Below are 16,406 nucleotides of genomic sequence, written 5' to 3'. Positions count from 1 at the left end.
CCAGGGGGATGAGATCATTTCCGGAATCAGGAACGAATAGGCAACGCGTTTGTGGAGCTACGCTCCACCCTCAGGCCTAATGTGGGCTTTGATAGGACAAGGCTTATACAGCCAGTGGACAGCGCTGATAGGTTGAAAAAGCGCTCGGTGCATTAGGTAATATTGCGATCGCTCATAACATGGCACAACGATTAAAAACATGACTAATTAAAATATTAGATATCAAAGAAAGGATGAATTACATCATACAATCTAAAAACAAACAACTAGGATCAAAGGAATGTATGTGTGTATTAAAGTGAAAGCAATGTGAAACCTATTGGGGGGCATGTTAAAAGCACTGCTGGTGCTGTGTAGACCAAGGACCTGGACAAACAAGAGGTTGCACATGATGCTGATAGTAGAAGAAAACAATCAAGAGTGATGTATATGATGGGAAAATTAGGAATGAGGATGAATATAAAAATAAATATGAAAATAGAAATAAAAATAAGAATAAAAATAAATAAATAAAAAGAAAGAATAAATAAAAATAAATGAAAAATGTAAATATAAAAATAATAATAATTAATAATGAAGTAAAAATAAGAATGAAGATGAATATGAAAAATAAAAAATGATGATAAATGGAAATGAGAATAAGAATAAATAAAAATACAACCAAGAGTGAAAATAAAATCGGAAATGAAATTATAATAAAAAAAGGAAATAAATGGAAATAGGATGGAAATAATTAAAGAAATAGGAACAAAGTTGGGAATGCGCAGCACCTCATATAACAAATGCTAGGGGTGACTAGTGGGCCTAATAGTGGGGCACTGATCAAGTGGAAATGTAATAAAAAAGAGGAAAGCAATGGGGAGAAAAGAAAAAAAAGGGAGTGGGATCAGTATTTATTTATATAACATGTACCTGCAAATGGTATTAAAAGCTGGTGGCACCAATATGGAAAAGGAATGGAAAAGAAAAAGAAAAAGAAAAAGAAAGAGAAAGAGGAAAAGAAAATGAAAGGGAAAAGGAAAGACCCATAGGGTCAATGTACAATGTATACACTGTGGAAATATAAACTTGAGAAGATACCCTGTATGAAGAAAAAAGGGGGGGGGGGGGTAGTTGTTTGTTTTTAGATTGTATTATGTAATTCATCCTTTCTTTGATAACTGATATTTTAATTAGTCATGTTTTTAATTGTTTTGCCATGCTATGAGCGATCGCAATATTACCTAATGCACCGAGCACTCTTTCAACCTATCAGCGCTGTCCACTGGCTGTATAAGCCTTGTCCTTTCACAGCCCACGTTAGGCCTGAGGAAGGAGCGTAGCTCCGCAAACGCGTTGCCTATTCGTTCCTGATTCCGGAAGTGACTTCATCCCCCTGGTTGTCAGCGCGCGTTCCAACGACAGGAAGTGTCGGCATCCATCGGCGCAGCCTGTCCACCGGAGACCACCGCCATCCACCACCCGGATCAGACACACTCCCAGGATATCTGGCAGTTTTCTGCCAATATGCTTGTTTACATTGTACCCTTGCGAGTACCACTTTTACAGCTTTTTATTAAACATTTTGAGTCTTACTGCACTTAGAGTGGCGCCTTTGTTTTATCCCCAGAGTGCCCAGAAGATTCCTTTTCTGTAACGGGGCTTCCTTCTATAGTTGCTATTTCCCCATGAACTATATGGACATTATCAGAGCCAATATGGACTTTATTACAGTCAATGTTTTTTATACTTTTTACACTTTACTATCCCCTACTATTTACCATCTTGTATACTAGCTCCCCACAGGGGACAACGGGGCTGGGGGTTTACACTGTGTTGGGCTCAGCACTCACTCTATTCTTACATGACACCTTAAGAGTTCCCATCACTGGAACTAAGGGGCCAAGCCCAATCTCACACTATAATCCCCCCTCCCCTCCTCCAAATGATTTGGACCAGTGCACAAAGCAAGGTCCATAAAGACATTGATGAGTGAGTTTGGGGTGAAGGAACTTGACTGGCCTGCACAGAGTCCTGACCTCAACCCGATAGAACACCTTTGGGATGAATTAGAGCGGAGACTGTGAGCCAGGCCTTCTCATCCAACATCAGTGCCTGACCTCACAAATGCGCTTCTGGAAGAATGGTCAAACATTCCCATAGACACACTCCTAAACCTTGTGGACAGCCTTCCCAGAAGAGTTGAAGCTGTTATAACTGTGTGTTGCTACGGCCATTTGTATAGTGACTTTATTGCAATAATATGGAGTTAGATATAATATTTAACTGCTTGCCGACCAGCCGCAGCAGTTTTACTGCGGCAGAATGGCACGGCTGGGCGAAACAACGTTACCTTGCATCGCTTCACCTTTTGGCCAATAAGGGCGAGCATGCGCCTGCAGCGTGTGCCCGGAGCCGATGCGAGTGCCTGGCAGGCTCGATGACCACTGGGCCCCCGCGATCGCTCGTGACAGAGTGAGAACTGGAATCTGTGTGTGTGCAACACATAGATTCCAGTTCTTTCAAGGGAGTAGAGACAGATTGTGTGTTCATACTAGGTATGAGGGAACACAGTTAGCCCCTTGATCGACCCCTAGTGTTAACCCCTTCCCTGCCAGTGACATTTATACAGTAATCAGTGCATTTTTAGAGCACTGATCGCTGTATAATTGTCAATGGTCCCAGAAATGTGTCAAAGGTGTCCAATTTGTTCACCACAATGTCGCAGTCCCGATAAAAATCGCAGATCGCCACCATTACTAGTAAAAAAATAATAATAATAATAAAAATGCCATAAATCTATCCCCTATTTTGTATAACTTTTGCGCAAACCAATCAATATACGCTTATTGCGATTTATTTATTTTTTTTACCAAAAATATGTAGAAGAATATATATCAGCCTAAACTGATGAAAAAATGTGTGTTTTTTTTTTTTTTAAAGTGGGATATTAATTATAGAAAAAAGTAAAAGATATTGTGGTTTTTTTTGTCATTCTTCTATTGTTTATATCGCAAAAAAAAACAAAAAAAACGCAGAGGTGATCAAATACCACCAAAAGAAAGCTCTACTTGTGGGGAAAAAAGGACGTCAATTTTGTTTGGGTAAAGCGTCGCACGACCGCGCAATTGTCAGTTAAAGCGATGCAGTGCCGAATCGCAAAAAATGGTCTGGTCATTGAGCAGGTAGACAGGAAGTTGGTGGGAGGGGATTGGGGAGTTTTTGGAAGAAACGTGTTCGGACAAGAGATGTGTTTGGAAGGACGATGAAGTAACACATGGCTGTCAGAAGCTGGATAACTTTGGAGACATTTTAAGTTGGACTGAGCATGGAACCATGAAGGACATTACATCTTGACCCCCAAGTAACTGTTTAGTTTACTTAATGCGTACATATTGTACATGCTTATATTTGTAGGCATATTTTGTAAGCTATGAATTGTATTGTGTATCCTACAGTTATATGTGCAGCTTTCCTGTTTAGTAAACCATTGATACACTACAGAAGTCTAAGCTTCCTTGGTTGTACTGCAAGAACTTTAATAGATAGACGCTTAGCAGAACAAGATGCAAAGGGTAGGCCAACTCAATATTGAACCCTATGGACTAAGACTGGGATGCCATTAAATGAAATTAAATGAAACACAAATTTAATAAATTAAATTCATGTGCGTGTAAAGGTAGGCGTCACAATACTTTTGGTAATATAGTGTATTTCTTGGCCTCCAGTGGTGAGATCTTCTCACTGGCATTTCCACCACCACTCTTCACCACAGCCATTAAAAACCACAGCAGGTCATCTTAGTCTTTCTATATTTATGGAAACTTAAAGAGATTGTAAACCCTTACAGACCACTTTTGACTACAGGTAAACCTATAATAAAACTTACCTGTAGCTACCCTGGATATCTCCTATCCTACCTTGGGGGTCACTGGAGTGGTCCATGAAATGTAGAGGATGAAAGCCTCACAGAAATTATTTAAGTCTTGTAAATCTTTATTCCGTGCAACACAAAGTCACAAGAAACACAAATAAGTGGATCCCTACTCTCCGCTCAGCCCTGATGAAGGTGGAGTACTGGCCCCTGAAACGTGTTGGCTGTTTCATGTGACCTTGGGCCATGCAAAATAAAGATTTCCTGAACTTTCTCCATTTTTGTGGAGTTCTCATCTCCAAACTTCCTAGTCATCAAATAGACAGGAAGTGAGGAAGGAACACAGACAGCAATAAACACATGATAAAAGTTCTCACCTTCTCTAGTCAAGTTGCTTTGATCATGCCCATTCATGGGGCATTAATGGACCAAAAATATACCTGTCAGTGTACAGAATTGGTGAGATTTACTAAAACCTGAGAGTGTAAAATACGGTACAACGCTGCATAGAAACCAATCAGCTTCCAGATTTTATTGTCAAAGCTTAAAGTGGTTATAAACTCTTCCATATGCCCAGTGAAGTGACTATCCTCAGGTGATACAGAGATGAAACAAATCCTCCTACGTAAGTTGTACCTGTTTATCTGCAGCCTTCTCCTCTCTACATCCATTCAAAGTGCTGAATTTGTACAGCATGTCTGAACTGTCAGAAAAAAGGGGGCGGAGGACTGAAGTTACACTTTGCAGAGCTCAGTGAGGAGAGCTCTGAGAGATGTTTGGAGGAAAGGGGCAGCTCACAGGAACAGAGCAGAGGCCGTCAATCAGCTGGAGCTCCCTCCCCTGTCACCATTTTTCTCTTGGTGTCAGGAAAACTTTTCAGAAGTGAATAATGCTGATAGCAGAGGAACGAAGAAGCAGACAGAAATAGACATGTGCGGTCTGTTTCATTCCTGATCAAAATTCAGCCGAAATATTTGTTATTTGGACATGTGACAGTAACGAATTTCAACAAATCCAAAATGAATATTAATGAAATAACGAAATTCATTTGTTTCATTCAGATGTTCGAAGCATCCAAAGGAAACAAATAATTCAAATTAATTTGATAATAGCTGGTTGTTAAGGATGGGGTGGCAAGCCGGTCACTGCATCCCTAATAACTATGACACATCTGCTGTTAGAGGGATTATTGCTGTCAGCAAAATGTAAACAAAACAATTACCGCCATTAAACAACTTTTTTAAAATGGCCCTTCAGCTCTGATATGAATTTTGAGGGGAATGCCACACCAAAATAAAAAATAAATAAAATAAACACCCCCTTTTTTATTTACCATTGGTGGGAACTGGACGTGCCAGACGCCATGAGGCAAGGAACGGGTTTTTTGTGGGTGGGACCTGGTATGAATTGGGGGGGACCCCGCGCTGTTTTTTATTTTAGCCACTTGCTTACCGGGCACTTATACCCCCTTCCTGCCCAGGCCAATTTTCAGCTTTCAGCGCTGTCACACTTTGAATGATAATTGTGCGGTCATGCAACGCTCTACACAAACAAAATGTTTTGCTCTTTTTTCCACACAAAAAGAGCTTTCTTTTGTTGGTATGTAATCACTGTTGGTTTTTTTTTTTTGCTAAAAACACCAAAAAATATCAAAAATTGTGAAAAAATAATGTTTTTTTCATAGTTTGTTATAAAATTTTGCAAACAGGTAATTTTTCTCCTTCACTGATGTGCGCTGATGAGGCGGCACTGGGGGGCACTGATGAGGAGCTACTGATGAGGCTGCAATGATAGGTGGCACGGATAGGCACTAACAGGTGGCACTGATGGGCACTAATAGGTGGCACTGAGAGGTGGCACTGATAGGCAGCACTGATGGGCACTGAGAGGTGGCACTGATAGGTGCCACTGATAGGCACTGATGGGCATGGAGGGGTGGCACTGATGGGCACTGATAGGTGGCACTGATGGGCACTACTAGGTGGCACTGAGAGGTGGCACTGATAGGCGGCACTGATGGGCACTGATAGGTGGCACTGATGGGCACTAATAGGTGGCACTGAGAGGTGGCACTGATAGGTCGGCACTGATGGGCACTGATAGGTGGCACTGATGGGCACTAATAGGTGGCATTGAAAGGTGGCACTGATAGGTGGCACTAATGGGCACTGATGGGCACTAATAGGTGGCACTGAGAGGTGGCACTGATAGGCGGCACTGATGGGCACTGATAGGTGTCACTTATAGGCATCACTGATAGGTGGCACTGAGCACAAATAGGTGGCACTGATAGGTGGCACTGATGGGCACTAATAGGTGGCATTCATAGGCAGCATTGACAGGTGGCACTGATGGTGAGGCACTGATGGACACTGATTGGCAGCACTGGTGAGCACTGATAGGCACTGATTAGTAGCACTGGCAGGCACCGAGGCAGGGACTGATGTCCCTGTAACAGAAGCCGATTACCGGCTTTCTGCTTCTCTCCTCACGCTGATAGTGAGGAGAAAAAAAAGCCATTAACCGGCTTCTGTTTACTTCCGTGATCAACTGTCATTGGCCCTTTACCCTGTTCTGTGATCAGCTGAGTCACAGAGTGCCCCGCCCCGAACTCTGTGCCCAAACTCGGAGTATGACTCGGCCCCGGTGCCCGTGTCATTGGATTTGATTGACAGCAGCGGGAACCAATGGCTGCGCTGCTATCAATCTATCCAATCAGGACACGAGACACCGGCCGGAGCTGGTGTGCTCGTTCCCGTCGTGCAAATTTTGGGGTTTTAGGTAAGTATAAGGGGGGGGGCTCGGGGGCGCTGCTTCATTAAAAAATGTTTTTCACCTTAATTCAAATTCAAATTTTAAATCCATTTGAAAAAAAATAAACAAAATGAACCACTTGCCGCCCTCCATATAGCAAAATGATGGTGGCAAAGTGGTTTCAATATCCTGACTGGGCGTCATATGACGTCCTCAGGATATTAAGCCGCTGCGCACCCCGGGGGGTGCGCATCACAGCGATTGTTGTTGCGGTGTGTCAGTCTGACACACCACAACTCCGATCTAGGTAAAGATTCTCTGACGGAGACTCTTTACCACGTGATCAGCCGTGTCCAATCACGGCTAATCACCATGTAAATAGGAAGAGCCGGTGATCGGCTTTTCCTCACTCACATCTGACAGACGCAAGTAGAGAAGAGCCGATCGGCTGCTCTCCTGACAGGGGGGGGGGTCTGTGCTGATTGTTTATTAGCACAGCCCCCCCTCGGATCCTACCCAGGACCACCAGGGAAGCCACCCAGGACCACCAGGATGGCCATTCACACTAGACCACCAGGTATGCCCCCTAGACCCCCAAGGGAAATACCAATCTGTGCCCAGGCAGCTGCCAATCAGTGCCCACTCCAATGCCTACCACTTTTTGAAAAAAAAACAAGTGGTGGTGTGGGGCCCTCTCTTTTAAACAATGAATATCATTCAGAAGTGAGTATCCCAGTGGGTCCATAACCTGTGGTTGGTTCATCTGTAACCACATACTGGAAGCAGAACCTTTACTTTGCCAAAAATGTTCTTAGCCCGAAAAAAGAAGAAAAATACACACAACACATCTAATGATGGGTAATATACTACATTTTTGTCCTTGGAATTAGATACCATTTAAATGCATGTAAGAGCAACACACTTTAATACATATATTTCTGGTGCTGCTCAGCCTTGGGGAAATTGGAGTTGAAGATGCACTTAAAAATACTAAACTGGTCAAAAATAGGACCTCAACTAAAACCATTGGGTGAATTCAATAAAACTTTCCAACTTACCTCCACCCTGAGCTGCTACATCAGAGTCAGGCATTTCTCCCCGGGCAGTTTCCTCATGTTTTTCTGTGACTTCCTCAAATGTATCTGTTGTACCTACAAAAGAAATTATATTATTAATTGTACAGTGTGTGTGACATTTCAAAAGTCTATGATTTAAAGCAGTGGTTCTCAACCCTGTCCTCAATTACCCCCAACAGGCCATGTTTGCAGGTTTTCCTTTATCTTGCACAGGTGCTTTAAATCAGTCAATGGATTTGTATTTTGGACAGCCATTTTATCAAAGAGAAATTCCCAAAACATGGCCTGTTGGGAGTACGTTGAGGACAGGGTTGAGAACCACTCATTTAAAATGTATGTGAACAAATGTACTTAATGTGGAAAATTTCGAAAAAAATTCTACTAGGGTATGGTCAGTTTAAAGTGTAACCATGAAAATCTAATTTATTAAATTGGTTTCTTTAAGTATCCTAAACTTGCTTTCCTGACGCCAACATGACAGCATGCATATGATATAGCTCCGCCCCTTTATCCACCCACAGGACCCGTTTAGCTCTATAAAAGTCTGACTGAGAGCTACCTCCCCCATTTTCCATCATGTTGTGGGGATGCTTTTCTTCAGCAGGGAATGCAAAGCTGGTCAGAGTTAATGGGAAGATGGATGGAGCCAAATACAGGGCAATCTTAGAAGAAAACCTGTTAGAGTCTGCAAAAGACTTGAGACTGGGGTGGAGGTTCACCTTCCAGCAGGACAACGACCCTAAACATACAGCCAGAGCTACAATGGAATGGTTTAGATCAAAGTATATTTTTATGTGTTAGAATGGCCCAGTCACAGTCCAGACCTAAATCTAATTGAGAATCTGTGGCAAGACTTGAAAATTGCTGTTCACAGACACTCTCCATCCAATCTGACAGAGCTTGAGCTATTTTGCAAAGAAGTCACTCTCTGGCGAAAATTTCCCTCTCTAGATGTGCAAAGCTGGTAGAGACATCCCCAAAAAGACTTGCAGCTGTAATTGCAGTGAAAGGCGGTTCTACAAAGTATTGACTCAGGGGGGCTGAATACAAATGTACCCCACACTTTTCACATATTTATTTGTAAAAAATTCTGAAAACCATTTATCATTTTCCTTCCACTTCACAATTATGAGCCACTTTGTGTTGGTCTATCACATAAAATCCAAATAAAATACATTTACATTTTTGGTTGTAACATGACAAAATGTGGAACTTTTCAAGGCACTGTATATCTAATGTAGCCAGAATAATTTATTAAAATTACGCAAATTCTCGATCAGAGGTAATGAATTAAAAATCATGGAGGCCCAATCAGTTAAATTTTCTGAAATGCATTTTTGTGCTATGAGTCTGATCGTTCACATCACAGCCTCTCTCCTCCTTTATCGCAATCCTATTCTTTCATTTCTCTTCAAAGCAGTGTTCTCTGCCTCCCTTCACATCACACCCTCCTTCATTCACAGCATTGTCCTCTGCCCCCTTCAAATCAACACCCCTATATCGCCCCCCAACAGTGTCCTCTGCCCCCCCTCACGTCATCTCCCCCCCACAGCTGTGACCTCTGCCCCCCTCCATTCACAGAAGTGTCCTCTGCCTACCTTCACATTACCACCCTTACATCGCCCCCAGCGGTGTCCTACTTTAACCCCCCTTCACATCACCCCTACTGACAGCAGTGTACTCTGCCCCCTCCTTAACATCACATCCCCCACAGACCTTGCTTTGTGCACTGGTACTCAGTCATGTTGGAACAGGAAGGGGCCATCCCCAAATTGTTCCCACTAAGTAGGGAGCATGAATATGCTGACGCCTTAAGAGTTCCCTTCACTGGAACTAAGGGGCCAAGCCCAACCCCTGAAAAAGCAACTGTGTGCCATAATCCTCCCTCCACCAAATGATTGGACCAGTGTACAAAGCAAGGTCCATAAAAACATGAATGAGCGAGTTTGGGGTGGAGGAACTTGACTAGCCTGACCTCAAACCGATAGAGCACCTTTGGGATGAATTAGAATGTAGACTGTGAGCCAGGCCTTCTCGTCCAAAATCACTGCCTGACCTCACAAATGTGCTTCTGGAAGAATGATCAAACCTTCCCATAGACACACTCCTAAACCTTGTGGACAGCCTTCCCAGAAGAGTTGAAGCTGTTATAGCTGCAAAGGGTAGGCCAACTCAATATTGAACCCTACAGACTAATAGGGCGTACACACGGTGGGATTTTCCGATGGAAAATGTCCGATCGGAGTGTGTTGTCGGAAATTCCGACCGTGTGTGGGCTCCATCGGACATTTTCCATTGGATTTTCCGACACACAAAGTTGGAGAGCAGGAGATAAAATTTTCCGACAACAAAATCCGTTGTCGGAAATTCCGATCGTGTGTACACAAAGCCGACGGACAAAGTGCCACGCATGCTCAGAATAAATAAAGAGATGAAAGCTATTGGCCACTGCCCCGTTTATAGTCCCGACGTACGTGTTTTACGTCACCGCGTTCAGAATGATCGGATTTTCCGACAACTTTGTGTGACCGTGTGTATGCAAGACAAGTTTGAGCCAACATCCGTCGGAAAAGATCCTAGGATTTTGTTGTCGGAATGTCCGAACAAAGTCCGATCGTGTGTACGCCCTATAAGACTGGGATGCCATTAAACTTTATGTGCGTGTAAAAACAGGTGTCCCAATACTTTTGACAATATAGTGTAGTTACCTCCTATGATCGTAAGCACCATCGAGTGGCCATAATGCAGTATTTTTTTTTTAAATACCTCAACCAGTAAAAATACAAAAAAATAATTATATGACACAAAACATGGCAAGTTTCACTGGGGTTGTGTGAATGTTTGTCACATTTGTACAGTGATGTTTTTACACATAGACCCTTTAGAAAAAGTTCTCATGTAGGAAAAAATAAAATAAAACAGCAAGGGTTTCTTTACCTTTTCTATAGGTTTTCTCAATTGGTGATTTCATTGACTCATGAGTGACTGTGAGTTTATACAGTTTATTTTCGTTATACGTCTTCTTGTCTACTGTGAGTTTATCTTGCTTTTTGACTGAGCTAGTTAAAGAGAAGGTACCATCACTCTCATGTCTCAGCTCAGATACAGTATATTTCTTTTCATCACACGGCACAAACTTGTTTTCTAGCCCAGACTTCCGTTTGGTTCGACTCCATGTTACCGTAATCTTCTCTGGGTAGAAATGTGAAATCTCTGCTATTAAATATCTGCCATCCTGTTTTCTCACAGTAGGGATTCCTAAATGCAAAATATAAATTTACATTTTTTTTTTTTTACATTAGAGATAACCAATTCCAATTCTAATGCTCTAATTACCATAACCCCTAGCAAAAAAAAAAATCTATATTTTTTTTCACATCACAAAGTGTGATTTAGCCATTGTGTGCCTACATTACCTCTGGTAAAACCCATCAAGATTAGTGGCCTTTTGCCTCATAATGAAGTGGCCACCCAGGCTCCCTTAGGAGAAGTACGTAAGAAGATCAAGTGTTATATTTCATATTCCATGCTTCTACATACTCCATCCACTGGTCCTGCCCACCATGTCCAGTAGTGACGCTCTCCAATTACATTATACCTAAGTGGCAATCAAGGCCTCCTCAGTAGAACAGGTACGTAAAGAAGAAACTAGTGTTGCTCCTACGATTCCCAGCATTCCATGCTTCTGTCTGTTTCCACCTACTGATCCTGCCCACCCGCTTGCCTATTGATAGAATTCAAACAATTTAAAAGCAGGTTGTATGGTTCAGTGGACAGATAGTGGGTGGAAGTGCGCAGAAGCATGGAATGCTGGGACTCAATCTTTAGCCATTTACTAACCGGACACAGAGTGGGAAGGGGTTGTGTTTGGAGCTCCAGTGTTGCCGAACATAAAACACAAATATGCAGGAATTTATCAACTTAGGGGTCAATTCTCTAAGGCTTCATGTACACAGGACATTGTTTAACCTCTCCTGAACGATTTAAAATGACAGCTAGAAACCGGCGTCTAAAAACGGCCATTTAGCTGTGTTTACATGTCACGTTTAGCCGCGTTTGCATCTAGAAGCATTTGGTTTTTTTTGTTATGTTAAAATGAAAAAAATCTGTAAACGAAATGCTGCTAAATGCGAGTTATGGCGTTTAGCAGCGTTTACAAGCTGTTACATGCATTTGGCGTTTCAAATGCCTCGGAACATCCGGCTGAACCCATCTTTTTGCGTTCCAAAAACAGCTTCTAAACTCAACTGCCTAGAAACGACTGTAGACAACCTTGTGTACATGTACTGATAAGATAGCATAGAGAAGAGTTCAGGGGAAGCTGAAAAAAATGCCCAACTGCTCCTAAACGTCCGTTTACCAGCAGCAGTGTACATGAGGCCTAAGAGTTAAATAACGGCAAATAAAATAAGGTAAAATAGCTCTTACATTAACCACTTCAATACCAGGCACTTAGACACCTTCCTGTCCAGACCAATTTTCAGCTTTCAGCACTGTCGCAGTTTGAATGACAATTGCGCGGTCATGCTACACTGTACCCAAACTAAATTTTTATCATTTTGTTCCCACAAATAGAGCTTTCTTTTGGTGGTATTCGATCACCTCTGCGGTTTTTATTTTTTGCTAAACAAATAAAAAAAGACTGAAAATTTTGAAAAAAATAAAAGTTTTGCTTTTGTTTCTGTTTAAAAATTTTGTAAATAAGTAAATTTTCTCTTTCACTGATGGGCACTGATAAGGCGGCACTGACAGGCACTGATAAGGCGGCACCAATAAGCGGGCATTGATGGGCACTGATATGTGGCACTGATGGGCACTGGTAGGCAGCACTGATGGGTGGCACTGATATGCAGCACTGGTGGGCATTGATAGGCGGCACTGATGGCCACTCATGGGTGGCACTGGGTGGCACTGATGGGCGACACTGATGGGCACTGAAAGGCTGCAAAGATGGGTTCTTATGGGTGGCACTGATGGGCACTAATAGGCGGCACTGCTGGGCACGGATACGTGGCACTGATGGGCACTGATACGCGGCACTGATAGGCATCCCTGGTGGCACTGGCAGTGGTAGGCATTGGAGTGGGCACTGATTGGCAGCTGCCTAGGCATTGATTGGCAGCTGCCTTTGCACTGGTTAGTATTTCCCTGGGGGTCTAGGGGGCATACCTGGTGGTCCAGTGTGGCTGGTTTTCCTGGTGGCCCTGGGCGGCTTCCCTGATGGTCCTGGGTAGGATCCGAGGGGGGGCTGTGCTGATAAACAATCAGCACAGACCCCCCCTGTCAGGAGAGCAGCCGATCGGCTCTCCTCTACTCACGTCTGTCAGACGCGAGTGAGGAAGGAAAAGCCGATCACCGGCTCTTCCTATTTACATCATGATCAGCCGTGATTGGTCACGGCTGATCACGTGGTAAAGAGTCTCCATCAGAGACTCTTTACCTAGATCGGTCCTGCGGGGTGTCAGACTGACACCCGCAACAACGATCACCGCGATGCACGCCCCCCCCACGTCCAGTCAGGATATTGAAACCACTTTGCCGCCGTCATTCTGCTATATGGCGGGCGGCAAGTGGTTAAATCAGTCTTGAAAGCTCAATTCACTAAAAATTGTAAATAACTACTGCGGTAAAGTTTTGATAATGCGGTAATTAACGCGTATTTTCATGTGCTAATTTATCGCATTGAGCTGGTTACTAAGAAGCAGTCCAGGAAGGCGGCCACTGTGTCCTTAACAACAGAGGACTCATCAGCTGTCAGCTGGTTCAACACTGACAGCTGAGTTTACAGAAAACGTGCCGACAATAAAAATTTTTTTTTTTTTAAAACAGCGTGGGGTCCCCCCCAAAAACCGTACCAGATTTTTATCCGAGCATTTAACCCGGCAGGTCAGGAAAGGGACGAGTGAGCCCGTTGGGGCGGGAACACATGGGGGCGGGAACACCGAGTGACTGGGTGACTGCTCCCCTTAGCGATTTAAAAATTGTCAGAGCGAGGACGAGGCAGTCAGCAGGAACCTTCATCGGAGCCGGAGGGCTTTTCTTTTCTTGTTCCTTTTTGGGTCCAGTAGTGCGGCGGGTGTTGTGATTAAAGTTAGATCTACTTCAAGGGGACATTTTATTTTTATTTTTTTAATAAAGTAATTGTCAAAAACTATGTGTGTGTGTGTGTGTTTTTATTTCTTTTTGACATTTTTTTTTTGGTTAATGAGTAGGGGTACTCATTCACATGGGGGCTGGATCTGGGGGCTTCCAGATTTCAATAAGCCCCCCCCCCCCAGACCTCCACAACCACAGCCCAGGGTTGCGGGGAAGTCCCCAGGTTTAGAACAGGGAAACACTTTTTGATAGATAAGTAGTGCATTTTATATAAAACTAGATACAGTAGATCAGACCAAAATGAGGGACAAATGAGGAGGAAGGAGGACCAGAGGGAATTTGTTCAGATTGAGGGAAAGTTGGGGACATTTGGGAGCTTTGCAATAGGCTTGGAGGGGTATCTCCCACTAGAAACTGGCAACCCTTTCCTGTATTCTTCTGTTTTATGTTCATAAAGCCTTACTTCTTTACTGGAAGAAATCAGCTGTGCCAACCCTAGCCTTTTGGAAGGGTTTGGTCAATAAGATGATACCGTTTTACAAAGCCTCCTACTTAAAGTGATACTAAACACAAACTGTTTAATTTACATTATCCCTTCTGTTTCTGTATATGGATGACGGCACTGAGATGTTTAGTATCTTCTTTCCTAATTGATATATATATAGCTGTCACATGACCAAGCTCTCTCCCAGCCTGTCTGCAAGGAAACAATGGCAGAAGGAGCTTCTAGTCCTCTGCTGCTGGTCACATGTTCACAATAAAAAAAAACAGCCTTTGCGATACAGCATAAAAATACATAAATAATATCAATAAACTGTTTCAAATTGTCATACAAATATATATTTGTAAATTAAATCTTTATTATTTTTTGGAAATAACATTGCGTGGGAGGATTTCTGCCAGTCACAGGCTGTGTTACGCCCCTCCAGCCTGTGTCTTAAGTCGGCCATAGAAGGTTCGAATCTCAGCTTGTTCAGCAGAGACCGGTCGAGATTCGATCCATCTATGGGCAGGGTGATTGTACCCAAGTTGATCCATCGATCGACTTTGGTACAACCAACATGTTGGATTTTTAGCATGTGATTATTGCCAGCGGCTAGAGCCACTAGCAATAATCACTGTGCTATAAAGGCTCACAGTGCTACCCCTAATATTTACTCACCCTTGTGTAAATCACAAATCTTTATAAGTATAAGATACCACACTATAAAGAATTACAATTAAGAACATATAATGTTCATATAGAAAGGTTTTTAGTGTCACAATAATGCAGCATCTATATATCTATATCTATACAGTCAGGTCCATAAATATTGGGACATCAACATAATTCTAATCTTTTTGGCTCTATACACCACCACAATGGATTTGAAATGAAACAAACAAGATGTGCTTTAACTGCAGACTTTCAGATTTAATTTGAGGGTATATACATCCAAATCAGGTGAACGGTGTAGGAATTACAACAGTTTGTATATGTGCCTCTCACTTTTTAAAGGACCAAAAGTAATGGGACAGATTAACAATCATCCATCAAACTTTCACTTTTTAATACTTGGTTGCAAATCCTTTGCAGTCAATTACAGCCTGAAGTCTGGAACGCATAGACATCACCAGACGCTGGGTTTCATCCCTGGTGATGCTCTGCCAGGCCTCTACTGCAACTGTCTTCTGTTCCTGTTTGTTCTTGGGGCATTTTCCCTTCAGTTTTGTCTTCAGCAAGTGAAATGCATGCTCAATCGGATTCAGGTCAGGTGATTGACTTGGCCATTGCATAACATTCCACTTCTTTCCCTTAAAAAACTCTTGGGTTGCTTTCGCAGTATGCAAATGGATATGAAAAATACTGCGCCAATCCAACAAGTCAGAACAGCAGCCAACACTACAAACCGACTAAATTTGTGCACATTAATTAATTTAAAAAGTGTAGCGCTATGATGAGAAAGCAAGTGTAAAGGTATAGGACAGAGAGAAGTCTATTTACGTTTTGAAAGAGCAAGTGACCTCATCTAATCTCAAACATAAAAGATATGTAAACTCAAAAGTGTAGTGAATATAGGTGTGACGTCCAATGTCAGCACACCTGTATGCAAGTAAAATGCTCTGTCTTCGCAGGGAGAGCACACAACATCACAAGAGTGAAAGACATTCAAAATCAAAATAATTCAAATTAATTGTTGATGGAAACATCCAAAGTATTCAATAGTGAAAAAAATAGTGTCAACAATACAAGTGGGGAGATATAACTCCCTAGTGAACAATATAAACATAAAACTAGTCCATATGATGTATAATGTGGTTGACCCAGATAAAGTCCCAGGCGGGTGGCATCACAGAAACAAATCCAAATCTGAGTAAGGGATGGAATACTCTTACCGACTTTGGTGGACTCACAGGCTGTTGGCGGTGAGTCAATTAGGCTTGTACTGTCTTAAGATGGATGACAGTGTCGGAATGGCATATACACCGGAAGGGTTCCTCCTCAGATGGGGGGCCAGGAATCCCCAAGAAGGTCTGCACAATCACCGTCTTTATCAGCATGCATGGACCATGTATGAAGAAAAAACAAGGAGCCTCCACATGGTGTAAATCCAAAAAACTATTTTTCAAATAGCATTTATTAGATC

The 16,406-nt window shown here is 42.6% G+C and overlaps 1 protein-coding gene across 2 annotated transcripts in view; it reads right to left on the bottom strand.

Annotated features, from left to right (window-relative positions):
- The window catches only part of LOC141148553 (uncharacterized), a 107,684-nt gene that overhangs the window by 9,259 nt on the left and 82,019 nt on the right, over positions 1-16,406 (bottom strand). For both annotated transcript variants that reach the window (XM_073636102.1, XM_073636101.1), the window contains 2 exons: positions 10,621-10,941; positions 7,666-7,758 (listed from right to left, as the gene is read on the bottom strand). In XM_073636102.1, coding sequence (XP_073492203.1) covers positions 7,666-7,758; positions 10,621-10,941 — 414 coding nt within the window. The remainder of the gene's footprint in view (positions 1-7,665; positions 7,759-10,620; positions 10,942-16,406) is intronic.

The sequence above is a fragment of the Aquarana catesbeiana genome, linkage group LG06 (assembly GCF_042186555.1).
Source record: "Aquarana catesbeiana isolate 2022-GZ linkage group LG06, ASM4218655v1, whole genome shotgun sequence".
Classification (NCBI taxonomy): domain Eukaryota; kingdom Metazoa; phylum Chordata; class Amphibia; order Anura; family Ranidae; genus Aquarana; species Aquarana catesbeiana.
Note: the sequence above shows the minus strand (reverse complement) of the source record. Positions and strands in the feature narration are given on the sequence as shown.